Source organism: Catharus ustulatus, chromosome 6 (genome assembly GCF_009819885.2).
Source record: "Catharus ustulatus isolate bCatUst1 chromosome 6, bCatUst1.pri.v2, whole genome shotgun sequence".
In the NCBI taxonomy this organism is placed as follows: domain Eukaryota; kingdom Metazoa; phylum Chordata; class Aves; order Passeriformes; family Turdidae; genus Catharus; species Catharus ustulatus.
In genome coordinates this window covers 60,829,076-60,854,318 of record NC_046226.1, presented here as the reverse complement: position 1 = coordinate 60,854,318, position 25,243 = coordinate 60,829,076, and the positions used below count along the sequence as shown (strand labels likewise).

Sequence of the window (25,243 nt, the reverse complement as noted above, 5' to 3'; positions counted from 1 at the left end):
TGGGTGCTTGTAGGTGACTTCACCGGCAGGATTCACTCAGGGTTCATCGGTGCCACTTCCGAGGGTTGCGCTGTCACTCTTGGTTAACTCACGTTGGTTTCTGTCTGACAGATCCCGGCCATGATCGCGGTTTTGGTGCTGCTGTGTCAGCTGCACGGGACGGGGTTCGCCTTTCCTCACTGCGCTGGGAGGTTAGGTAACTTGAAACAGCCTGAATGGAGAGATGGTAACTTAATTTTAACGTGACTTTGTGCTTTCCAAAACTATTTCTAACTATGGCTTCTTTAATTAGTTGGTTTTGCTTTTTTGGTTTTTTTTTTTGCTTTTTTGTTTTTCCTGTGGTTTTGTTGTCTGACGGTTTTTTGTTTTTACTTTATGAAAAAATTAAGCTGTTTTATGCTTAATTTCAGATTATTTTAACATCTCCAGCTGAAATGATTGCTAATTGACTTTGGTGTTAATATCAGGTATACATCAGATCTAGTAGTAAGTGCAGATTGGGACAGCTGAACTTTTTCCAGGCCTCTGGGATTGTTGTGGTTGATACAACCAGAATCCTTTAAGTAATATCAAAATTCAAAAAGTTTGAAAGCTGTGTTAAGACAGTATTGTTTGGTACTATTTGAGCACATCACAGCTGCATTTGTATATCTGAAATTGCTTTGTATTTGAAAGGGTTTGTTTGGTTGTTTTTTGAAATTCGTATTTTCTCTCAATACAACACCTGGAAAGATAAGCACAGTGCAGCTTTTGCAGTTCTTCCCTGTGGAGGGAGAGAAGTGGAGAGAAACTTGTACAAAAACAAATAATCTTTACTGAGCATATTACGTGGTTGCATTTTTAATTAAATGCTCAGCATCCTAAAACTGTGTGGATTATTTTACCAAACCAAGGACTGCAAAACTGCATTCAGATCCTTCACCTTTAGGACACAATTCAAATCCATCTGTTTCATTCTTCAAATACTGGTTTTGGTTTTGGCTTTTTGTTGTTGTTAAGTCCTTTTCTCAGGTTACTCTTTAGATACAGTATAAATAATCTAAGCTTAGATTTTCTTGCAGTTGCCTTAGAATAACAAAAACAAATGCGTGTGCACATGTGCAGCTACTTCAGTACATAGTGCAACAGTATGCAAATTCTATAAATATTTGCTGTCATATTCCTTAAATATACTATAACATTAAAGAAATAAACAACCAATATGAAAGTTATGCTGCAGTTTTCTCAGTTTTCAGAGAGCAAATTGTTATGAAATACCTCTGCAAGATCTAACAGTAACTATTAGGGTGAAAATTCCAGAGCAATGTGATAATCCTGCCAAACAGGCTAACAAGAACACAAAGCTAATTTGTAGATGAATAACTTTATCCTGAATCTCATCTCCTTTTTTAGCCATCTGGCTTGGTATGTAACAATGCTGTTTCTGCATTACACTTGCAAAAATAATTCTCTAGTCATTTTGCTCAACCAAATAGCCTGAATATTGTGGACATAGATTAGGCTTTCACTAGAAACCTAGTTTTGTCCCATAACTTTTTTTTTTTTTTACATAAGAAACTGTAGCAAGAGCAGGCTAAAACTTGACTATGGAAAGTGCCTAGTGAGGAAATACATTCCTGTATTCCAAAACCTTCTATAATTTCACTCACTGTTCTGGAATCTCACTTCACAACTTACTCCATGAGGCCTCATGGAACACAAAAGAAGAGAAAAAGTAAATGTCTTCAGAAATGCATGTTGTCAGTAAAATTCATATCATGGACAAATTTAAAACAAATAAACTTGGCAATATGGCACCTTTGCAGAAAGCTTGGTGCCATGATTGCTAAAAGAGAACACCTGTAGAATGCATGGGAGTCTGCTGATGTGATTTAAAAACTAAATTCTGTAAATACAATTTGGTGCTTACATATACCAGAATATTGATAAATGTATATTTGGTTTTTTCCTTCCCCCACCCTTGCCTCCTTCCCTCACTGAGTCAGGGTGTTTGGATCTGACTGAATTCTGTTTTACGTGACAATTACTTTGTTTTTAAGAGCTCCAGTAAAAACTGATGCTCACATCCCAGAAGGGGGCACACCAAAACTTGACCCAACAGTTCTCATGACAATCAAATTCTCTTGGCCAGGATAAGGAATAGCTGAGATGGCTTATGAGAAAGGCAAATACATTTATTTTGTGTTACATAGTTAGAGAGTAGTGAAGAAGACATTTTAGGAGGAGACTGATATTTCTTTCCCTGGTATGTTAGGGAAAGAAATGATCCCAACGTGCTCCTTTAAAATCTTTACCATTCTTTAAAAATACCAAGTTTAGCCTTCCTAACTTGTTTTAAATCAACTTTTTGTTTTGTTTTGTTTTGGTTTGGTTTTTTTTTTGCATTAGTGTTCGCATCTGCAAGGGAAGCCAATTTATTCATTGGACGACATCTTCTGAACAACAGATTTGATTTTGAAGCATTCACAGATGATAACCTGGAAAGGGAGTGCTTTGAAGAAGTGTGCAATTATGAAGAAGCAAGAGAATTTTTTGAAGACCCTGATAAAACGGTAGCAGTTCAAATTGCATTTAATATAGAGAGGGAGGTTACTGGCTCAATAACCTTACTTTTGTGCACAAATTATTGTAACATAAGTTATTGTACACAAATACTGTAACTCCTCTAACACAGCACTTGGAGATGACTACATATTTTGTTCTAAAAGTAGATATCTCAATTATATGGGATTCTTGCTTTAGATACACATTGAATTCACTTGAAAATGTATTATTGTCTTAAAGACTTTAGATGTGGACTTCAATTCTGCAAACAAATAGAAACAAAGCTTCAGAAGTCCCACTTGTGGATATTTCTATATTTTCAGACTTCTGGATTTTTTTGTAACTTCTCAGGTTCCAATTTAAATGTTTCACATGCTCTCTGTATTAATCGGCTGATTTAATCCTTGGGTCATGCCAAAGAAGTGTTTTCTAAGAGGCCAGTATGGAGCAAATCTGCAGGTCAGCTATGGCTGAGTATTCCTATAGCATCATACTCTAACTCCCTACCTAGACATAGCTGAGAAGGAACTACATATATATATGTAGATATATGCAGATATATAGATATAAAAAAACTATAAGAAACCCTTCGGCTCAATAGAGGAATGTGAGGATTGTCTGAAGTTTGGTTGTTGCACATGCAGCAAGAATCTCTTTGTGACTCTAGGTGTGCTCTGCAGAAAGAGCAAGGAGTACACCCCAGTTCTAAAGGTGGAAGTGCTAGCTTGATGTTGCTAACACTTTCCTAAGAAAAAGGTCCAATTGTTACACTGAAATCTTGCTGGAGTCTTTTGCTAGGTAGCAAAAGTGAAAAGTATAACTCAACACATTTAATGCCTGATGGTCATACAACATAAAAGTTTTTCTCTTAAATGAATGCCACTATTTTTCCTAGCTGATATAAATTCTGTTCATGCAAATGTTGGAATCTTAAGAATGTAACTTTGCCACAAGTGGTGTTTCGTAGGGATTTGCAAAAATTAATTGTAGCATTTTTTTTGGTGTCAGAATATAACCTAACTTCTATTGTAATCAGGCAGAAATATGAGGTAACACTGGACGATTAAATACATTTTTTTCTTTTACCAACTGGGATCTGAGAAATTTTAATGCAAAGTTGTAGAAGAAAAATATCATGGGATGAGTAAATACAAATCTCTCAGCAGGAGTTATTTTTGCTTATGCCATTGTTAAATTCTGCCCAAGGTACCATATTAAATGTAAGTCAGTACCCCTGTCATACATGTATCTCATATAAATCTGATTATTTTTTTGATTTTATAGATGGATTTTTGGAAAGACTATTCAACTAAAGGCCCTAAAATAAAAATAGGTAAGTCATCTTTTTAGTTTTTTATTATATTGCAATATTTTCTGGTTGTTATAAAAGGTGTACATTCTTAATAGATCATGCATTCACTTAAAGAAATCAGAAATTACCTTTTTACTGAAGATCACAGTGAACTGTACAAATATATTTAATTATCTGATACAATAAAACTGAAGCATCTTAAAGTGGGATCCATTATAGGTCTGTGGGTAAAAACTGTGATTTCCTGGACCATTTCTTTATTACACAATTGGTAAACTTTGCAGTAATTCTGTGGCTGCTCTCTGTGGCTGGTTTCATTTTTTCTCCCCCCCATTTATTTAACAGCAATAGTTAACAGCCTGATTTAGGCTCAGAGTAGTCTGATGCCATATATTTTATAAAAAATGGTCAGTTGGACTTGAGGAAAGATCTACAGCCTGATCAAGGTCACAAGTACATGAAGGAATATTTGGAAGGTATCTCAACAGTTTCATGTACAGAAATGGGGATATCAACTCCCTTCTGCTTTAAGCTGACTGTGAACAATACTCTTGGCTCATGTCGCACAGATTCACTTGCTTCTTACAGCAAGTTAGACATTTGTGGAAGGAACAGCCTTACAGCAGTGCAAAAGTAGTATTTTACAGTGTAAACTGTAGGCTGGGTAGATGGAAAGAACAGATTATGAAAATCAGCAATGTTTTCTCTCCAGGTGATGAGGCACTACAAAAGATTAACGTCACGGGGTTGCTCATCAGCCTGGTTGCTGCTGGAGTACTGCTGGTTATAATAGCACTGATTATCTTCTACTGCTGCAAGAGCAGATGCAAATCAAGGCAGCCACCAGGGTAAGGAATTTCACAGCTAAAAAAGCCCAAACACACACCAAAACAAACTCTTGCTTAAGAGTGGCATTTAAATATCACCATGGGTTGGTCTGACGGTATTCTCAGAAAATCCAGTGGAAGTTCTAGTTTTTACTTGCCTAGAAGCAAAGTTAAGTGAGCACCAGCAGCAGTTAATGACACAAAAACCTGAAACAATATTGCAAACCCAGACCTTTGGGTTTGGTTATTTTTTTATTGTGTGTGTGTATTCTCTGTTTTGAAATATTCTTACTAAGATGACAGAATAAATTTAGTGGGTGTGGCCTGCAAAAGGAAGTCTAATGTGTTCTGTTGGTGCTTTCAAATAAGCTCTATGCTCTTCATGGCATGTGGAAGTAGCTGTAGTAGTAGATGATGAAGCAGTTTGGAGGAAATGCTTTTTTACCCAGTGTCTAGTCATGACCTCTCCTCTGTCCTAAACTTGAAAGGAATATAAGAGGATTCTGTGCTTTCTCTTCCCTATAAATTTCACATCACTGAGCTATTCTTACCCTGTGGTTTGGAGAGAGTATTTGGCTTCTGGTCTTTGTGATCATTGCAGGCATGCTTTTTTCTCTTGTGGGAGGGTTTTTGGGTTGTTTGGGGTTTTGTTTATTTCATGATTAAGACTTTATCTTCTTGCTTCCCTTTAAAGCAGAAGTTTCCACTTACCTGCTGTCATGTTTGTTTAGGTACTTGGATTATGTGAGAAGCAGAAGACGCAATTCAGCCAACATCTTCAGGAGGCATGAGGAGTTTTCTTTGAACCCCCTTCCTGTCAGAGCTGATGACTCAGGACTGCCCAGTTATGAGCAAGCAGTCACTTCAGATGGACAGCACAATGTGCCCCCACCCCCTTATCCAGGGCCCCCCAGGGATGCACGGCTGTTCACCAAGTCCATGTCTCTTCCTGGCCCCTAGGCACAAACCTCCTGCTGGGGTGAGGGGGGGAATTACTGGAACATAACATACTTTTGGAAAAGTGTGGGCTACCTTGCATATTGCAAGATGATTTACAGAAATGTGAAAGATCTTTTGGATAACTAGGAATGAGTGGAGTTCCCATTTGGGAAAAGAGGTCACCTGTTGCAAAGGCTGCAGGAGTGTTCTTTGCACAAAGTCGCTGTGCTAAGGGGAGAGAATGCATAAAGAGCAAGTCTTGTACTGCTGCCCTCTTCCATATGAGCCATCCCATCAAACTGTTGATATTTCATCAATAGTTTCATTTTATTTTTCTTCAGAAAGAACAGTATTTTAATTGCTCATATTGACACTAACCAATTTTTGTGACTTCATACTTCAAACCACCATAAGAACTCTACTTTGTTGTTTGACATATTCCCTTCTTTGCTGGGTGATTTTTCTATTTATTCTTGTAATAGATTTGAGTGCAAAAATCATTTCATGACTTGATCTTTCAAATATACAAATATATATGGTACTGCTACTGGATTACACTGGTTTGTTTTAGATGTTGCTGGTCACACGACTTAATTTTTTATATTTTTATGATCATAATTTTGCATCAAAAGGAAGTATTCTTTACATGGCAGACTACCAATTCAGACAATGTACACTTGCATCAAATTGTTTTGATGTTCAACAGTCAACACCAGGTCAAAGGGAGTAAATAGAATATTGTGGGCCAGTGGATATTGAGCAAAAAGCTAGAGATTTGTCCCTTTTTAAAAAGCTAGCCAGGTTTCACAGCTGATGTTTCTTTCATAGTTTAAAAGTTGAAAAGTAGAGAGAGACATTTAACTTTCAAACTGAACTACCCCTGAGAAGCACTTTAAAGTGTGTCTTGCGCTACAGGACGACAAAATGATTCCTTTAAGTAGAATAAAACATCATATTTGATCAAAAACCAAGAGTCAAGAACTTCTGGGAGTGATTGGTTCACTGTGTCAAGACAGTTTCTGTATCTACAGCTGTAGCCATCATTATTTTTACATCTTATTAAAATATCAACCCCAGCATTATGCAGCCTATAGATCTTGCTGAGCACATTGCTGCCCACCACTTGTGTCCCTTGCCTTCCTCCTGCTATGACAGGATGCCGTAGCAGAGGGTGTCACAGGAAACATGTCAGGCTGTTTTCTTGTTTCAAGTGGCTGTGCAGTTAAGGCACACACAATTAAGTTTTTTAAGAAGAAACACCTCCCCCTTTCTTCCCTTATTGAGTCAATGCTGACAACAGCAAATTGTATTTCAGTTTGGTGCCTATAATCCACTTTGTAAGTTAAAGGATTAAGGGTTGAAATGAATATGAAATATTTCACTGAATTTTATTGTTTTTAACGTACTAGAAGCTACAGTGTTGTTGAGTGAGATGCAGAAAATTGGTCTGAGATTTTCAATCTGTAAATGTCTTTGTAATAATGAAAACACTGCAAATCTTGGAATATAAAGAGGGTACACTGGCATGCTACACAATGAAGCCTTGCCCTTTGAAAAACATATGCAATGCAGTTGATAGCAGTGCCATTGGTGTTCCTGCTCACAAAACTTCATCAAATTTGGCTTTTGGCGAATCACAAATTTCCCTCCAGCTTCTTTCTTTGTTGAGAGATGGGGGAATCCCCATGCTGGGATGTTTCAATTCACTTTTGCCCTACTTGTAAAAGTATTTTGAAGTTCTTGAAGTTCTGTAAGACTGAAGTAAATTAATTGTGTGAGGTCACTGTTGACAATCAAAATACAAGGTTACAAGAAGCTGTGCATTCATAAGTTTGCAAAAATATTCTCCCATGTTTCCCGTTCATTTAGCTAAAAGTTTTAAAAAATTTTAATGTGCATTTTGAGCTCTACAGCACACTTTTACCTAGATTTTTCCTGGGACTCAAAAACTATTAACTAATGGCACTGACAGGAACTCTTTCAAGAAAAGGGATTTCACAGGGCTTGTGAGCATTCAGAGATTCTTTAGTGTTACTACAGATATCTGGCAAAGCCACATTTTAAATACACTACAGAAATTGTACAGAATTCCTTCAACCACTGGAAATTTGATTTTTCTACTATTCCTACAAATTATTTGCAACTGATTCCATGCAATACAAACAAAAATCTTGTCCTTCATGATCAATCAAAAAATTTGAGGGTGTAACTATTAAACATCATGGTGTAGTGCTTTGGGCAGAGTAAAGTGCCCTTCCAGTAGAGTAACACACTCAAGTTTACTCAAGTAATAAGTCTGCACCTTACAGCCTGAAAATGTGCAGGGACTGACATTCCAACACTGGTTGCAGATAGCATGATAATTTGGAAGACACATCCTGCCTTTTACAAAGAAGGAGCAAAGTTTAAAATTTAGTTGAATACACTATTAACTTACCTCTCCTTGTAGAGGGAGAAAATTCCTTTGAATGGCAGTTGTTTGGGTTGTGTTTGTTTTCCTCCTTTCATACACTGACTCCTGGCCCACTGTTACCTTGTATCTTGTCTCTTTTTAAAACTCATGATTCAACAGGGTTAATGGAAAATAAACACGAGACAGACTATGGGGAGTTATTAATTTAGAAGTGTTGCCACACTTTCAAATTTTACATGTAGCTTCTTTTGAAAATGGAGTTGCTATTAGAATATATAAAGCAGCAAGCCACTTGTACTTCAGAGGCCTTTGCATGGCCATGCAGTAGGACCAGGGGGAATGGCTTTAAACTGACACAGGCCAGGGTTAGATTGGATATTGGGAAGAAATTCTTACTGTGAGGGTGGTTATGCCCTGGCACAGGCTGCCCAGAGAAGCTGTGGCTGCCCCATCCCTGGAAATGTTGCAGGCCAGGTTGGATGGGGCTCTGAGCAACCTGGTCCTGTGGAAGGTGTCACTGCCCATGGCAGGGGGTTTGGAACAGGATGATCTTGAGGGTCCCTTTCAACCCAAAGCATTTTGTGATTAAGTAGGAAGAAGAAGATTTTTGAGGAGCAAAGCAGCAACAAGTTAACTTGCATAGAAATGTAAATTATCGGTGTTATCATTTTGGTGTTTCTTTCCAGGACCTTTAGGAAGGACAGAGAATTTCAAGTGATTTATCTACTATGACAGTTGCAAACAGAAATGTCTAAATAAAACACTGGTAAACACACATATTCTGTTTTAAATGTGTCACTAGGAGTGCTGTTAGCCATTGCCTTGAACAATTTTCCAGAACAGCCTTTTCATCATCACAGAAGATTACAGCATGCAACCTTTTATAAAATAAGACAGTTTATTAATTAGGGCAAATAATAAGTGTAAGGAAAGTGATCTCTGGCTGTGTCAGTTGAAAAATAAATCACTGAACCTGCTTCCTGCTGCAATAAGAAAGCCTGCTATGCGATCTATCTGTTATGCATTTACAGTTTGGGGGTTGCTGGGGTTTTTGTGAATTAATTAGAACAGCAAAACCAAAGTACCACATGGGAGTGCACTTCCTCAGCTCACAAAAATGTGAGTTGTGAAGCATTTGATTCTGGTCCTGTCAAAGTCTATGGCAAGGTTTTTATTTGCTTCAGCTGAACTGGGACTGGAGCAAAAAATGAGATAACAGATCACTTCAGGTAATAAAAAGTATAATGCTCTGCCAATTTATTTACCACAATGCTGTTGCCAAACGCAATTTAGAGTATTCTACTGTTATAGTGATGCCCGTTTCTAATAACTAGAATGTTTCAGTCTGATCTGCCCTTAAAAGTTGTATTTGAAATTTTAAAAGCATAGCAAAATTCCTTATCATTCCTGAGATTACCAGCTGTGAACAAGATGAATTTATTACCTACAGCTTATTAGCAACACTGTTTATAACTTTAAGTAAACAATCAAACTAATAAAATAAGCCAAAACCCAGCAACCAAACCAAACTTTTCTATCCACAGTCTCTCCTGCCAACATCAGTTTTACTGCTGCTATCCTCTCTTGTTCAATATGGTATTGAGAACAGGAAGGAAAGTCCAGGTTAAAAAACCATTTTCAAACACTTCAAGCCTGGTCTTTCTACACTGTAAACGTCTTTCAATTAATTCCTGTCACTACAAATTTATCACTATCATTTCTACAATAAAGAACATGCATATGTTTTCCTCTCAAAAATCTTAAGGAGATCTTCTCAAATAACCTGCTCTTTGTTTAGCTGTTTTTTTCCTATTTCCAGTCATTTCTGTATAAACAGTTACTTAATCTTATGAACATATTTCCTTCTACTCATCTGTCAGAACATTTTGAATGCACTTGTCACTGGCTGTATTTAATTCCAACTCTGATTTCAAGTGCTGTCATTTTTGGGTGATGGATAGCAATATTTTAAGCTCTGCTTAAGCCTCTACATTATTTTGTAAAACAATTTCCAAATAAACATTTATATAAATTAATCACTGTGAAAGAGAAAATGCTAATTTAGCCCGTGATTAAAAAATAAAAAAACCTCTGACAACTCTTTTGATTTTGATTGGTAACAACATGCCCTCTTTTGAAAGCACTTAAAGGGGGCTTACAAGAAAAATGGAGACAAAGTTATTAGCAGGGCCTGTTGTGACAGGACAAGCAGCTTAATGGTTTTAAACTAAAAGTGGGCAGATTTAGACTAGATACAAAGAAGATTTTTTTTCTTTTACCATAAGGAGGGGTGAAACACTGGCACAGGTTGCCCAGAGAACTTTAGGATCCATCCCTGGAAACATTCAAGGTTATGTTGGATAAGGCTCCATCCATTAGGGTGTTCCTGCCCGTGGCAGGGGATTGGAATTAGATGACCTTTAAAGTTCCCTTCCAATCAAAATTATTCTACTATTGTGTGATTCCTCATGCCATATAGCACTTATTGGTAGAGAAAAAGGGTCATGGCTTGTTTTCTTTAACACTGGCAATTTCTACTCTGGACAAAATCTTCCTGCTCCACTGCTCCAGTTTACCTGAGCATCTGAGGTTCTGAACCATGAACTGCAGGCACTGACGATGGACTCTTCAAGACAAAAGCCAACTTCACCAGGTGTCAACCCTTCCATCTTCCTTAACTTTTGTCAGGCCTTTGGTGAGAAGATTTAACACAATGGTATGGCCAAAAAATACCACTTTCCTAGGGGTAGTGAAGTAAGATCCCTCCAGTGAGGACCAGAACAGGCATGCAAAAGCAAGGCAGGAAGAAGGAGTTCCTCATTTAGTAATGGTGATTTCAGTCTGAATTGGAGGCACACATGATACAGTGTGAATGAACTTTCACAGAGGAAGGAGGCCAACTAGACAGAACATACATGGAGCACAGTGAATTTCACTAAATTAAGGCACTCTTGATTTACACTCTGGAAAAAAATAGTCAGAACTGTGCTTTTTCTTCCAACCATACAAGAGGAGCTGAGCTCCCCACAGACTACCCAAACCTCCTCCTATATTTGAACATCCAATGAAGCTTTTTAACCAGTCAGCTGAACAGATATTTGAAATACAACTGATGGCATAGATGCTTCATTCTCATTAAGTGTCTTGGGATAACAATTCCTTCTTTCACTCCTGCTCTTTTCCATAGCACCTAGACTACTGAAACACTGAAGTAGTAGGACATCTTGCTGCCTACATTCTGGGAGCCTTCAGGAGCTGACACTTTAGAGGGGGCAGACAGACTTCAAAGCACCTGGAAAAATATTTCAGTCTAGAAACTGGTGCAGTTAAACATAAGTTTTGAAATGGCTTTGTTTTAATTTCTGAAGCAGTGCCTGCTTCATTTGAGAAACAAGAAACTCCTCTGATTGCTCAGTAGTTCAAGCTTCAGTTTAATTTCTCTAAAGATCAGCAAGTACCCAATACATAAACATCCAATATATCATGTTAAACACCCAGCATTGATATCATACAAAGGAAAATATCTTCTAGTAAGCGTTAAAATCAAATATTCCCTATTAAAAATATATTTGTTCATGATCAAAGGTTTTATTTAAGTGGTTTTTTCCCTACATGCCACTGCACATTTCTCCCACTTACCTTATACCAGTTCTGATCCGTACTAGATCCCTTCATAAATCATCCAGTGAAAACACAGACAGCTTTATCAAGAGTGGGTGGCTTGAGGCAACACAAGTGCTAGTGGTGGCACCTTGGAAGAAGTGGAAGCACATGACCAGGAGGATTTGGAACATGAAGGAAACAAAACCTTTCACCTCATTGCTGCAGTGAGCTTTCTACCAGCTCAATCATCTTTAGCTCAACAAAACTCAACAAAATTAGTTCTGAAGATTTTACTACATTTATTTGTACATATACTCAAGTTTTCAAATAAATGCACAGAGCAATGTCAGTGAAGAAATTCAAAGAAGGAGAGGTTCTGAGGTTGCTGTGAGGTTCCAAGATAGAGGAACCTTCTCATCCCTATTCACACATATTTAAAGCCTAGTTTTATGTTTAAAAAGGCCACGTGCCAAATTAAATGCAAAATCTAATCTATTAAAGCAACTGCAATTTTCTGCTTTGGTCAGAATCACAATTACAACAACAAACAACGCAGTCAGTGATTAATAACAAGCCTAACCAAGATTCGTGTTATTACTGCCTATCTGATCTACTCACTCATTCCTGCTCGTGCAGGATACCACAGGCTGGCAGCAGCCACAGCCTGCACAAAGGTGCTGCAGCCAGAATGTGCAGCTGTCCAACAGTGCTCAACAGAAACATGCACTGCAGAAATCTTATGTTGTGCACTTTCCACAACGTGTTGATATATCAGACCAAATTCAGCTTTGGCCTGAACTTCTTCAAATTTCAGCTGATTAGACACATTCAAGTTATTTGATTGTTTTATTTTTGAAACATTGGTTTTTGAAAAATATCCTCAAGTGTCCAAAACACTGTTTCCAAACAATTGTGAAGATTCATAGTTCTAAAATAAAGTACTGTTATGTGCTGAAATACAATCCTTTTTGTCCACTTGCAACAACCAAGCTGTGATCTCAGACTTGCACCATTAAATGCATGTTCTGCCTTTAACTACTTTCTTCCATCAACAACAGGTAAAGCTGCTGATCCAGCATGTGCATCTGACTATTCTTTGATTCTTTTCAGTCCAACAAAAATTACCCTAAAGCATACTAAGAATTTTGCTGCAAAGCCAGTTTACAGGTTTAGCTGAAAGCCACTTAAAGGAAGAAAAAATATTTTGGCACCTAAATGCAGAGGAAGAGCCAGAACAAGACCAAAACAAGACATCATCTTTTATGGAAAAGCGAAGTACAGGAGCAATGTTTTCTGTGAAAGAACAGAGACATTGGAAAGACAGTATAGAGCCAGGTTTGTTGTACCTGCAGTAAAAAGGATGCCAGAAGCACAGGCAGCAACTGCTGGCCCTGTGAAGAGCCACCTGAGCTGCCCCATGCACAAGGACTGGCAGAGGTACTGTCCTGGTATTTTGACATCCATTACACCATTAAAGCTGTAACATATCATGTAGCATTCTGCATGGCCAGTCTTGTACATCCCAGCCTCCAGTGATGCAGCTGACACCCCTGAAGGATGGGATGCCATCCAGAGGGACCTGGACAAGCTCAAGAAGTGGCCCATGGAAATCTCCTGTAGTTTAACAAGACCAAGTGCTAGTGCTGCACCTGGGTCAGGGCAGCCCCTGGCATCAATCCAGGCTCATCCAGGGGATGAGCAGATCCAGAACAGCCCTGCAGAGAAGGACTTGGGGTGCTGGTGGGTGAGAGGCTGGACATGAGCCAGCAATGTGCACTTGGAGCCCAGAAACCAATCCCATCCTGGGCTGCATCCAAAGCAGTGTGAGAGCAGCAGGGGAGGGGACTCTGCCTCTCTGCTCTGCTCCTGACATCCCACCTGGAGCTCTGCATCCAGCTCTGGGCTCCCAGCACAGGAAGGACAGGGACCTGTTGGAGTGAGCCCAGAGACTGCCAAGGTTAGAGGATGGAGCACCTCTTGTACAAGGAGAGGCTGAGAGAATTGGGATTGTTCAGCCTGGAAAGGAGAAGGCTTTGGGGTCACCTAATTGTGGCCTTCCAATGTCTGAAGGAAGGCTGCAAGAGTGGTGGAGAGAGACTTTTACAAGGGCAGGTAGTGACACAACAAGGGGAAAGGCTTTACAATGAAATGAGCTTTATATTAGATTTAGGGGGGAAATTCTTTACTGTGTGAGTGGTGAGGCCTTGGCACAGGTTGCTCAGGGAAGCTGTGGCTGCCCCATCCCTCGAAGTGTTTCAAGCCAGGTTGGATGGAGCTCTGAGCAACCTGGGATTGTGGAAGCAGTGCCTGGCCATGGCAGAGGAGCTGGAACTGGATGATCCTTAAGGTCACTTCCAACCCAGGCTATTTTATGATTCTATGAAATACAACATAAAAAACAATCCCACTCAACTAAAACACTGGCTGACATTTTTCTGGTAACACATATAATAATTCTAGCACATGGTGCAACAAAGAAGTTAATAAATAGATAATTCAGTTACAAATACATTGATGTCAATCATGAACTGGAGCATGATTTTGGCCCTGGATCTGTGATTGATATATTGCTTTAATTGATAAAATCACAGAAAACTGCCAACTACCTGTTAGCTTGATCCTGCACTTCATTTGGTTTATGTTCACTCTAAACATGTAACTAGACCTCAAAAAGCAATACTGCCATTCAGCACTGTGTAACAGTGAATAATCTAAAGAGAAGGAGGAAGTTTCACTAAGGGGTAGTGTGTATTAGCTCACACAGTTCTGCAACAGAGCTGGCTTGATTCTGGTGAAAGTGTCACACAAGCAGAGGAGCCCATCGCTGTCTGCAGAGTGCACTCCTGGACTCTAAAGATTTCCATATGGAATATACCATGAGCCAAGACATCTCATCATCAGAAGTAAAACCTCCTGTCATCTCCTCATGGCTGCACACTACCACTGCTCCCCTTGAGCCAGCTCTCATTGCACACAAAGGCAAACTGACTCAGCTCAGCAAAATTATGGAAAAATTATCTCTGGCCAAAGGTGATAAACATGAAAAAGGTAAGCCAGCGGAGTGAACTCATTACTCACACAGTGGACAGAGCACATCACTAGAGTGAGAGAGGGTGAAGCAGGGAAGGAGGGACAGTCAGGCCTTCTCCTTTGGGTATCAGCAAGCAGCTGAGGCAGCCCAGCCCTGCTGCCATGCCATATCTGGAGGCAGCAGCACATGCTGCAGCACTGGAGATCATTCCTTAGACTTTAAGCAGATGATTCCCATTAAAGTGTTACCTTAAATACTTATATCTGTCTCCTAGCTATCAAATGACATTTTTGACTCTAAAGGATTTGTTTTTTCCAAGTGGAGACTCTTTGTTTAGGGAAAGAAATGAGAAACAAAAAGAATCAGTACTGCTCCAGGCTGGTATGCTGCACAGATTGTGTTACAGTGCTACAATTTAAGATTTTGGTCTTAAACAGAGAGAAAAATTGTATTAGCTTATATTTCAGCAAGATATTTTTATTATATTAAATCCCTGACTTCAGAAAGAAGCACATACAATATCACTACTAGCTACAGGCACTAAGTTATGAACTGCAGCTTAGCAGGCATTTTAGCCCACCAAAGCTCAGTTCCTAAACAGCAAGTTTCAAACTGCACTTGAAACAAAACTATTCCTTATTAAGACAAGAATCCAAGTTTCAGAATCATTAGCACACCTAACATGACTTCTAAATATACATTTTAATATGTACACTTTAAACATTAAAAAAATATATATAATTAACATGATCTATCAAAGGAATTTTTCTGTCCCTGAACAGAGCCTTCAGAAAAGCTGCTTATTAGTATCCTGGATACCAGGATACTGTAAAAGCAATTTCAACACACTCTTTTTGCTGTCTTAGAGAAAAGTGTTACAAAATACCACTTGGTTACAAAAAGATAAAATGCACAAACTTCGAGAAAGATTTCCTAGAAGGAGGACAGCAATGAGCAGCAGGGGTCAGTTTAAGGAGAAAACTGCGGAAGTCTCACTGGCTGATCTCAGGACAGATTTCTCTCATACACAGGAAAAGAAAATTACTGGATAAACTGACTTTATCTGATGGTTATGGATGTTAGTGATTAAGTTATCAGTCTACTCCACCTCTATTAAAATCATTAAAAGAAATTAAACTTAACAACAGCAGTCACAATTTCACTCAACTTCACTGTCTGATTGCCAGAAAAAAAGGGATCTACTCCAGCAACGTTCAGGGAACCACTGTCTGTGGTTCATTTAGTGGCATAAATGCATTGTCTGTATTTCTCTGCCTGTAAATCTGGAAGGGTGCTTGTTGTTTGTGATTTCTGGTGTAACATGATTTTACAGCCATGTACCCACCCCCACATTCTCTTCAGAGCAGTTCTGCAAAGACATAAACAACATAATGGTATTCTTTACAGTTCATGTTGCCATTACTCGAGGGAAAAAAAACAAAAACAAACAAGACACTAGCAATTTAACAATTTATTAATACATCGTTCCAAATTTGGGACAAGAAACTCCACAGCAACACATTCACTCCAGATAACCAAACACTGCAACTAGACGGAAAAGGCGTTTCATATCAGTACTATGTATCATCCTCCTCTCAAGCCCACTTGAGGGAAACAATGTGCTCTAAGTGAAATGATACAATGGAGATTAGTGGAGATCCTGCAGGAAAATAAGAAACTGTGGGTCCTTCCCTACAGGCACTTTCAACAGCATCAGCAGAGCTAAGGCCTCACTATCAGCATACAACTGGAGTAATTTTCTGTCATCAGGCCTCGTTCATATGTAAAACAGCAACCCTCCCGTTTCCCAGGGAAAGAAGGTCTCCCACCCCCCACATGCCTCCTCCAGCTGCAAGCAATACAGGTGCTAACTTATGCAAACACAAGGAAAACTCACTCTGCTGGTTTCTGGCTTTGCTGAGCTGCTGCTTCTCCCTCCAGCCTCTGCCCTGGCCTCTGGGTTACTTTGCTCCTTTCCTCAGTGCTGATGACTTTCACACTTACCTTTCTTTCCCTTCTCATCCACGGCTGCATTTTTTCCTGCTGCATCTTGAAATAAGCCACGAGAAAAGCAGAACCTCAGTTTTTCCTCCCAAAGTCTCATCTTTCTGCTTTCTCCTTTAGTACTGATCACTCCATCTTTTCATTCCAATGTTGAAGCTTTTGTAACTTTTTTATTTTTTTAACATCTAATCTGATTGGCTGTAGCCAAGTTTCTGAATGCATTTCACTACAGAATTCATTTCACTCTGTGGTTCAGCATTGCCTGGAGTGCTACAAACTGAATCTTCAAAAGACTTACTCGCTCATTAGCATACACCTTCCTCTTCTGAGCAATGCCTTCAGGTGCAGTCATCCTCTTTTCAAGAGCATATTCCTCATCTTTAGCTCCGAGGCACATTCCTCCTGCTCATCTCGGCCTGCCTATCTTAAACCTGCAGGGAAAGCAAGACACCGCAGTTCACCCATCACCCCCCTGCACCACGCTGCTGTCTCCTTTGCTCCTACCCTGTTCTGTGCAGACGGTGCCGGTTTCCCTTATTCTTTGTTTTAACAAGCATTCAGCAAAAGATTCGGTAAAAGAATTTACTGTCTACAAACCAGGTGGCTTAGACCACTTTAAATAAAAATTAACTGCTTTAGCCAGTCCTCACTAACATAGGCCTCTGGAACCTCTCTGAAGCTTTACCATTCAAATATAGACTAAATAAAAATAAAGAAAGATAAATAGATATTCTCTGTTCTCTTGCTAGCTGACTTTTGGCATATACAAGAAAGCTGGAAAGAGACTTTTTACAAGGGCATGTGATAAGACAAAGGGTAATGGCTTCAAACTGGAAGTGGGTTTAGATTAGATATTAAGATGAGATAATTTAATGTGGGGAGGGCGAGGCACTGGAACACATTGCCCAGAGAAATTGTGGCTGCTCCATCCCTGGAGGTATTCAAGGCAGGTTGGAAGGAGCCTTGAGCAACCTGACTTGGTGGGAGGTGTCCCTGCCCAGGGCAGGGGGGATCCAGCTGGACGATCCTTAAAGTCCCTTCCAATCCGAACCACTCTGCGACACGATTCCATCCAGGCCCCAGGCCTGCCGTGACTTACTGATGGGGAATGCCCGAGTCTTTTGGAAAGCCGTGACACACAGGCACATAAAGGAGGAGGCGGCTGGGCGAGCCCCGCCGCGGGGGCAGGCGGACGGGCCGGGCAGCGGCCGCAGCGCTCGGTGCGGTGCCCGGGGCAGGGCCGCCCCACAAAGCGCGGTACAATGGGCCGGCCGGCGGGCTCCATCTTGGCGGCGGCGGCCGCCCCGGAGCCCGCGGCTGGCGGCGCTTCCCCTCCGCGGGAACAACATGGCCCCGCCCCGGTTCCTCCAACAAAGCGCCAGCGCTTCGCTTCACCGAGGAACCGGCCTCCCCCATACCCGACACCGCCACCCCGCCCGTCCCCGCCTTCAGCCCCCCCACCCCGCCCCGGTGGCGGCTACCGCCCCCCGCCACGCTCCGCTCCCGCCGCCGCGCTTCCCCCTCGGGCCGCGGCCGCCCGTCCGCGAGTCACAGACCTCCTCCTCTTCCTCCTCCTCCTGCTCCCGCTCCCCGCGCCGGCGCTGCTGGCGGCGGCCCCGGCAGCCCCTCCGCCGCGGCCTCCCTGCCCCCGGACACGGAGCCCGTGAGCCTCAGTGCGCTGGCGGGGGAGGAGCATCCTGGGAACGCGCAGCCCGACATGGGTCCGGCGGCCGCGCAGCCCCCGCCGCCGCCCGCAGCTCCGCCCGCCGCCCGCCGCTGAGCGGGAGCGGAGCGCAGGGGGCCGCACGGGGCCGCGCCGCTGCCCGCCCCGGATGAGGCGCCGCTCCCCCCCCGCCCCGCTCGGTCCCCGCCGCCCTCTTGCGCGCAGGGCGCCCGCGGAGCCCCCGCGGCCGCGGCCCCGATGATGGACAGGAACTACCCCACGACCCCCGGCTTCGCCGAGCCCCTGGCCCCGGGCACTGCGCCGCCCGCCGCCTCCTGGGCCTACGAGCGCGGCGCCGGCAGCCTCAAGCCCAGGTGAGGAGGGTCCGCCGAGGGGGCTGCGGCAGGAAAGGCCGGGGGCCGCGCCGGGGCCTGGCCGAGGGGCCCCCGGCGCAGGGCAGGGCAGGGCGGGGGGCGAGCGCGGCCCGGCGGCCCCGGGCAGGCCGGGCCGGGCGGGGCGGCGGAGGCCGCGTCCCGGCGGGCGGGGGGCGGCGGCGGCGCGGGCTCCCCGCTGTCCCCGGCGGCCCGCGGCGGTGGCGGCGGCGGGGCGGGCGGTCTCCCCGCCCCGGAGGCTCGCGTCGGGTTCAAGAGTTCACGCGTCCCTGCCCGGCTCCCGGAGGGAAGCGGGGCCGCGGGCACCGGCGCTGCCCGCCCGAACAATGCTGCCCGCCTGGGCACCGGGCCGGCCGCGCCGCGCCAGCATCCCCCGCGCCCTTCCATTTCTGCGCTGAGCCTGCCGAACCTCTTTCCCCTAAAGCGCTGCTCCGGGGCGTGCGGAGCCTCCTCTCAGCCAAAACTTGTCTGGAGCGATTCAGTCCCGCAGAGAGTTCTGCAAAGTTCCGGGAAGTGCGGGGAAAATACAGGATGTCTTATTGGCTTCGGGTTGTTTTTGGCTTGTGTAAGTCTGCCAACTAAAACGAGTATTCTCTAGGCGATGAGATTTTCGCTATCGCCTGCCTTTTATGTCTCTAGCTTGATTTATCTGCAGTTCCCATCTCGGCGACGTTTAGAGGTAAAAGAGAGGGTCGGGCTAAAAATATCCCGTCAAAATAGGTGCGCTAATAGATGACTTTGCACTTGGTTCTGAAAGTGGTCAGACATGTCTGATAAGATTAATAGATTATCAAGTCAGAAGGACTGTTGCAATCATCTGCTCTGACCTCTTCATAATGCGGGCCGTAGAACTTTTTTTTTTTTTCCAATCTGTGTTTGAAAGTAGAGTTTACGTTTTAGGAGGTGTAGTTAAAAATTTCCAATGAGGGAAAATTTAGCACAATTCTTAGTGAAGTATACAGGTGGCTGATTTATATTTTATTTCTGGTATGAAAAGGGCTGCTTTTAGCTTCTGACCACTGAGTCTTGTTTATAGCCTCATCAACACTGAAATTCCCATTATATGTTGAGTATTAATTCCTATGAATTATAATAAATTTCTTACTTTACTTATTTTTCTTAATAAAAAGAGAATCTTTTGAAGTTTATTACCAGAGATTTTTTTCCTCCCTATTTTAGTTATTCTCCCAGATTTCTTTCTGATTTCCTCCAGCTTATCGTCACCCTTCCTAAATTGTGCACGTTGCATTTGAGATGCAGTTAAGTGTTAAATGAGAAGATCATAGGACCCCCTGGGATGTGAGACTGTACATTCCCTGTCTCACAGAGAATTGCAAGGACAGGTAGCTTTTTGGCCAAATCCTTGCCTCATCTTTCCCAATTTCTCTGAGGCATTTCCTGCATGGCAAAGTAAGGTCTCCATATCATTCTTCCCAGTTTTTCTGCCTAATCATTGAACTGCTTTTGGTCGTGTTGCTATGTTGATTTCGGTGGAAGTCAGTGACCTGTCCTTTCTATATTGCTTTTGCCAGCTCTCATCATCTCTTGAGGGTCGTGCAAGCCATTCCATAAGGGAGGTTTGGATTTCCCAGGTCTTTTAAGAATAGGTAGTGCAGAAGCAGGAGTGTATCTCTCTTGGATTTTACAAGAAGCATAACCGCTTGATGATTTTTTTTTTTAATTAAAAGAATCCCCTGGTTTTGCAACACATCTTTCATTTTTTTTCATAGCTGCTATATTACTGCAGTCTTGTACATTGTACAAATGTACATTTTGGGAATTCTTTAGAAGAAATGGCATGGAGAAAAGTCCCAAGACAAGTACTGTGCAGAAACTCATCAATGCCCATTGCCTATACCAGCCAAATTAGTATTACTGCATCTGTGTATGATATGGCAATATTTATGCTATACTTCAGGAAACAGTGTACAAAAGACCTTGTTTTAGTTCTTCAAAGTTTCATCTCCAAGTTCTATGCGTGGTGTCAAATAATGCATTTCAAATGTGTTGGCTGAAACATTTAAACTTGTTTTTTAAACTGTACCAAGAACAGGGGAAATACTATGAACCATATTTTGTGCTTGAAATTCTTCTTAACTGGCTTCTTTGGGTTCATGTCATTTTAATAAGAATTAATATACCCTGTCTTTGACCAGATTTAAAGATTTGTACCATGTTGGACACAGTGATAAGTAGAGTCTGAGCTTTAGGTGCTTGTGGTTTTCTCTGTTGCTGACAGTGTTTGTCTTTGTATGGATGGAGTTGCTGAGGAATTGGTATGGAAGAGTCATTCCTGTCACTGCCAAGGCTTGCACCAGCCTGGAAGGAAATGGTGAAGGTATAGATGTACTGTAAAGGAATCTGCTGTCCATGCCCTCAGCTTGTGTTGCACATCATGTCACATTTTTCAAAATGGTGTTTTTGATTGTGGTTGACAGGTAGTCATCTTAACAGCTGAAGCCGCATTAGCCTGATGTTAAATTAAAAAATGTGTGTCATGTTCATCTGGTACTTGTTTGGAAAGAATTCAACCTTTAGGTGATATAGATAACAATATTTCATTCAAATTTCATAGTTATGCTGTTGCAGGCTGTGTTGTGGCAGGCTATGTTCCTTTGTGTGGAGAGCCATGTTCACAGTCTCAGCTCATCAAAATGATTTCTCCTCCCTACAAGCGTTGTTCCTGTCTTCCTGCGTTTCACTTCAGCCATCTGGTTTTTATCCTGCTCCTGATTTCTTGCAGGCACTGTTTTGTCTGTGCAATGGCACTATTCCTATCAACTGGAAGGAAATGTGTGGTGAAGTGTTATAGGGACATTGCTACCAGGCCTGCTGTGACATAACTGTTCCCATGGAGTAGGAGAAGGTGGTGAATTGGGGATGGAAGCTGGTGGAAATCACTGGGATCCCTGTGTTAACTGAGCAGGGACCAGTTCTGCTGAGGAGCACATTGGGACAGTGCAGCAACCACAGCCCTGTAGTTGGGGCTGAGGGGTTGCTCCTGTCTTCCACATCCCTGACTCCCAGCCCCTTTACACAGCACCTTGAAGGAATTTCTGGTGCTTCTGGAACTGCACTGCCACTTTTAGCCTTTTACTGTAGCTGCCAGAAAACCCTGCCTCTGTGCTTAAACCCTCTTTTTTTTTGTCAAAAGCTGTTGAATAGCAGATAAGGTATGTCATGCTTCCTTGCTACTTGCTCAGGAATTATTGAGTATTCAGAAAACAGGTGATGTGTAGTAGTGTGAGAGACTGTTGTAACTGCCTGGAAGGAGACATGGAGGCAGGTGATAATGGATGAGGTTTCTGGTTGAGTTTCTCTGACTTGGGAGTGCTCCTAGGGTTTTATTTAGAGAAGGATTTTTTCTAGTGGAGAGAGCTCACTGTTCTTGTTCTGTTTTTAGCACAGTTCTAAGACTCAAATTTGCTGTATGTGATTAAAAGTCACAATTATTTTGTTGTTGATTTAAATTTTATGGTGATTGTCATGGTCTCTGATGTTCCTTTATGCCTGATAGTCCATCTGTATCCATCTCTGCCCTACCCAAGCATATGGGGTTTTATATAATTTAATTCAATATGGTTCTTTACAACAGATAGCACTGACATTATGTTGGTGTGGCCTATAACAGCTAATCTAAACGAAAGAGTTAGTTACCAGTGATAGTTCATTTGCAGAGTTACATAAATGGGAGACTTATACTTTTATGATAAATGGTTATGATGGGTTTTTAACACATTTTTGCATAGCTGTCAAACTAATGGTTATTGTAACAACTGTATGATGATTGTGTTTTAGTTAAGGCTCAATTTTAAATTCTAATGGATTTTTGCATAGCTTTGGAAACTCTGTAAGTGCAGAGTGTTTTAGAAAAGCAGAGAACATTTTCTTTCATCAAATGAAATTGTTCTGAGAGGTGAAACCAATGTTTGTTGTTAAACACATTCTACGAAAAGTTCCCTATGGCGTAGTATTTCAAGTGTTGAAAGGAGAGCTCATAATCTGGGAATATACTTAGAATTTTTGTATTAAAAGGCACAGAAAGATTAAACAAACCTTATGAACATATAGAAAGATAGATCACTTTTAAAGTATTACCCAATTTTCTGCCATAGTTTATATCTGCAACATTTATACATGCAAAATAAACACAAGTAGTCCATTGGTACAGCACAGATACCTTACAGGGACTTGCTGGCTTTTGTTGGCCTTCCTTTTTTTTTTTCTTTTTTTTTTTTTTTTTTTACCTGCTTTGAAATCACGGCTGTGGGAAGGTCAAAGATTGACTGAATGCATTCTTGCTCTGTGTCCCTTAGCTTTTCCCTGTTGCAGATGTGTGGTCATCTTGCAAAATCTTTGCTAAAGTTTCAAAATGAGCCTGCCAGGCTTGTTTTGATTTATACACTGCTTACCTGTGTAAGATTTAATGCCAGCTTTACATGAAAGATTTCAAGCAGTGTGTGTCGTTCTGCTGCTGTGAGAAATGGTGATAAAGAGCTGTGTGCAGAAGGAATGAGCTGAAACACTGTCTGAGGGGTGCAGTTACCTGAGAAGGCTCAACTGGCTGCTCAGGCTCACTGCTGCTGCAAGAGGCTCCCTTCCTCTTCCCTTGTCCTGGCTCTGGTATTTGTGCAACTGCACAAGGAGCTGGTCTGGTTTGTTAATGCATGAGAAAACTTTCCTGGCTGAAACGTGCTGGTGTGCCTGTGCTGACTGGAACCCAGAGGTGGCACCTGGGGACAAGCAGGGAGCAGAGCTGCAAGGAGTGAGCTGTGTGGCCATGGCAGGGATTCTCCCCAGTGGTTTTGGAGGGTTTAGATTTTAGATGGGCTCAGTCTTGCCACATCACTGTTTCAATGAACATCCCACACAGACTGTGCTGCTGCTTCCCTGGCAGGAGCACTTGGTGAGTGTCTGTGTTAGCTGGGTGCTAGATCTCCCTTGAGATCACCTGCAGTGATATTTCAGATGTGAGCCTTTTCTCATGGAGCCAACACCTTCAGCACAGGTTACAGAATACACTGTTCTGCAGGAAAGAGGGGTTGTATTCCACCACCTATGCAAAAAGTGTTTCGGTCCCATGTGTGTGTTTTGCCTTTCATCCTGTTAACTTTAATCATAAGTATGTTTACTTTATACCAACAGAGAGCAACCTTTTCACCTTGTTTCTTCTGTACTTTTGCCCACCTTTTATTTTTTTCTCGGAGTTGCTGATTTTGGCATAATGCTATCATAGGAAGGAGGCTGTTTTTAGAAAAATCTTTTTTTTCTGTCAAAAAAAACACTACCTATGCCTAAACTATATTAATTCTAAGCAATAATAGGGCTCTTATAGAGTGGGTGTATTTTGCATGGACATCTTCGTTGTATTTTGTCAAAGCTTTCACAAATTTGCATGTCAAGAAGTTACTTTGCATGGTGAGTGCCTATTCCATACATTAAACAAACAAAGGAAAGACAAATCAAAACAAAAAAACAGCTAAAAGGCAGTACATTAATAGTCTCGCTCAGAATTTCCTTAGCAGCCTTAACTGTGACAAAAATAACTTTGAGCAGCATGCAGAGTTCAGCCTTTCCAGCACAGCATTTCTTGCTGTACCATGCAAGTGGCAGAGAAAAGAAAATTCTTTGAATTTTTAAGCAAAGAGAAATGCTTTCAGAGAGGACAGGAGTGCATGGTTATTAAGTACTAGATTTACTTGTCTCACTGGGCAGATTTCATAGTTTTTGGGTTTACTTCTGCATGCTATTCTGTCACTGTTACATGGTTTCTTTCATTTCACTGTCCTGGACACAGTTAAGTGAGGCTAAGTGGACATTTTTCTTTTTTAGAGCTTCCTCAGAACCTCTCTGATGGTGGGCTACAAAAAGGGGCACGGAGCTCTTATTCCTGGATTTCTGCCTACTTGAAAGTTTCTTATTCCAAAACAATTCAGCAAGAACCTACATATGTTTAAACAAGCTTTTACTTTCCCACATTGCTTTTCTTGTTTTTCATCTTCCTTCATGCCTACCTGTGTTGCTTGCTTAGGACTTGAAAAAGTGCAACCAATTATGCTCAGCAGGAAGAAGGCACCCTTAGGCATCCTTATCTTAGAGTAATAGTGTTTACACAGCAGGATAGTGAGGAGCATTTATTCCTTAATAATCCTGCAGGAGTTATACTTGGGGCAGTCATACACCTAGATTTCATCGGCGATATCCCTCCTTTTTCCGCTGGCAGTGTTGTGTGAGAAGAGTTGGAGGGCTCCAGCCCTTCATCTGGCATTCCAGATGTCTGGCAAGTAGTTCTGAGAGCTTTTGGTCATCCAGAAGGTGCCAGACAAAGGCTGAGTGTACCAGCCTGTGCTGCACCTTCCATGCTGCCCTTTTTCCTGACCAGGAAATCCCTCTCAGAAATATGGCAGCCTGGCGTTTCACACCACATCCTGTTTACTTTCTCTCATCTTCGTGTCAAAAATTCCAGTGCTAGACAGTGAATAATCCTTCAATCCCAGTGTTGGTCCCATTTCATT

The 25,243-nt window shown here is 41.9% G+C and overlaps 3 protein-coding genes across 3 annotated transcripts in view; 2 read left to right on the top strand and 1 right to left on the bottom strand.

Annotated features, from left to right (window-relative positions):
* Positions 1-17,861, bottom strand: part of CCDC73 (coiled-coil domain containing 73) — a 92,799-nt gene extending 74,938 nt beyond the window's left edge. The window contains exons 1-2 of the mRNA XM_033062377.1: positions 17,773-17,861; positions 16,972-17,104 (exon numbers count right to left, since the gene is read on the bottom strand). The gene's annotated coding sequence lies outside the window, so the exon portion shown is untranslated. The remainder of the gene's footprint in view (positions 1-16,971; positions 17,105-17,772) is intronic.
* Positions 121-6,060, top strand: PRRG4 (proline rich and Gla domain 4). Its single transcript, XM_033062381.2, has 5 exons — positions 121-226; positions 2,389-2,552; positions 3,829-3,877; positions 4,569-4,704; positions 5,415-6,060. Exons 1-5 carry the CDS (start codon positions 121-123, stop codon positions 5,641-5,643), a joined length of 684 nt encoding a protein of 227 aa, XP_032918272.1. The 3' UTR covers positions 5,644-6,060.
* A 747-nt stretch (positions 17,862-18,608) lies between the features above and the next one.
* Positions 18,609-25,243, top strand: part of QSER1 (glutamine and serine rich 1) — a 42,570-nt gene continuing 35,935 nt past the window's right edge. The window contains exon 1 of the mRNA XM_033062501.1: positions 18,609-18,710. The gene's annotated coding sequence lies outside the window, so the exon portion shown is untranslated. The remainder of the gene's footprint in view (positions 18,711-25,243) is intronic.

Bases quoted from the DNA above. Each gene is read 5' to 3' on its own strand.
- PRRG4 (XM_033062381.2), top strand. From the start codon at position 121: ATGATCGCGGTTTTGGTGCTGCTGTGTCAGCTGCACGGGACGGGGTTC. The intron at 227-2,388 runs GTAACTTAATTT...TTTTTGCATTAG, and splicing joins ACAGCCTGAATGGAGAGATG to TGTTCGCATCTGCAAGGGAA. The intron at 3,878-4,568 runs GTAAGTCATCTT...TTTTCTCTCCAG, and splicing joins AGGCCCTAAAATAAAAATAG to GTGATGAGGCACTACAAAAG.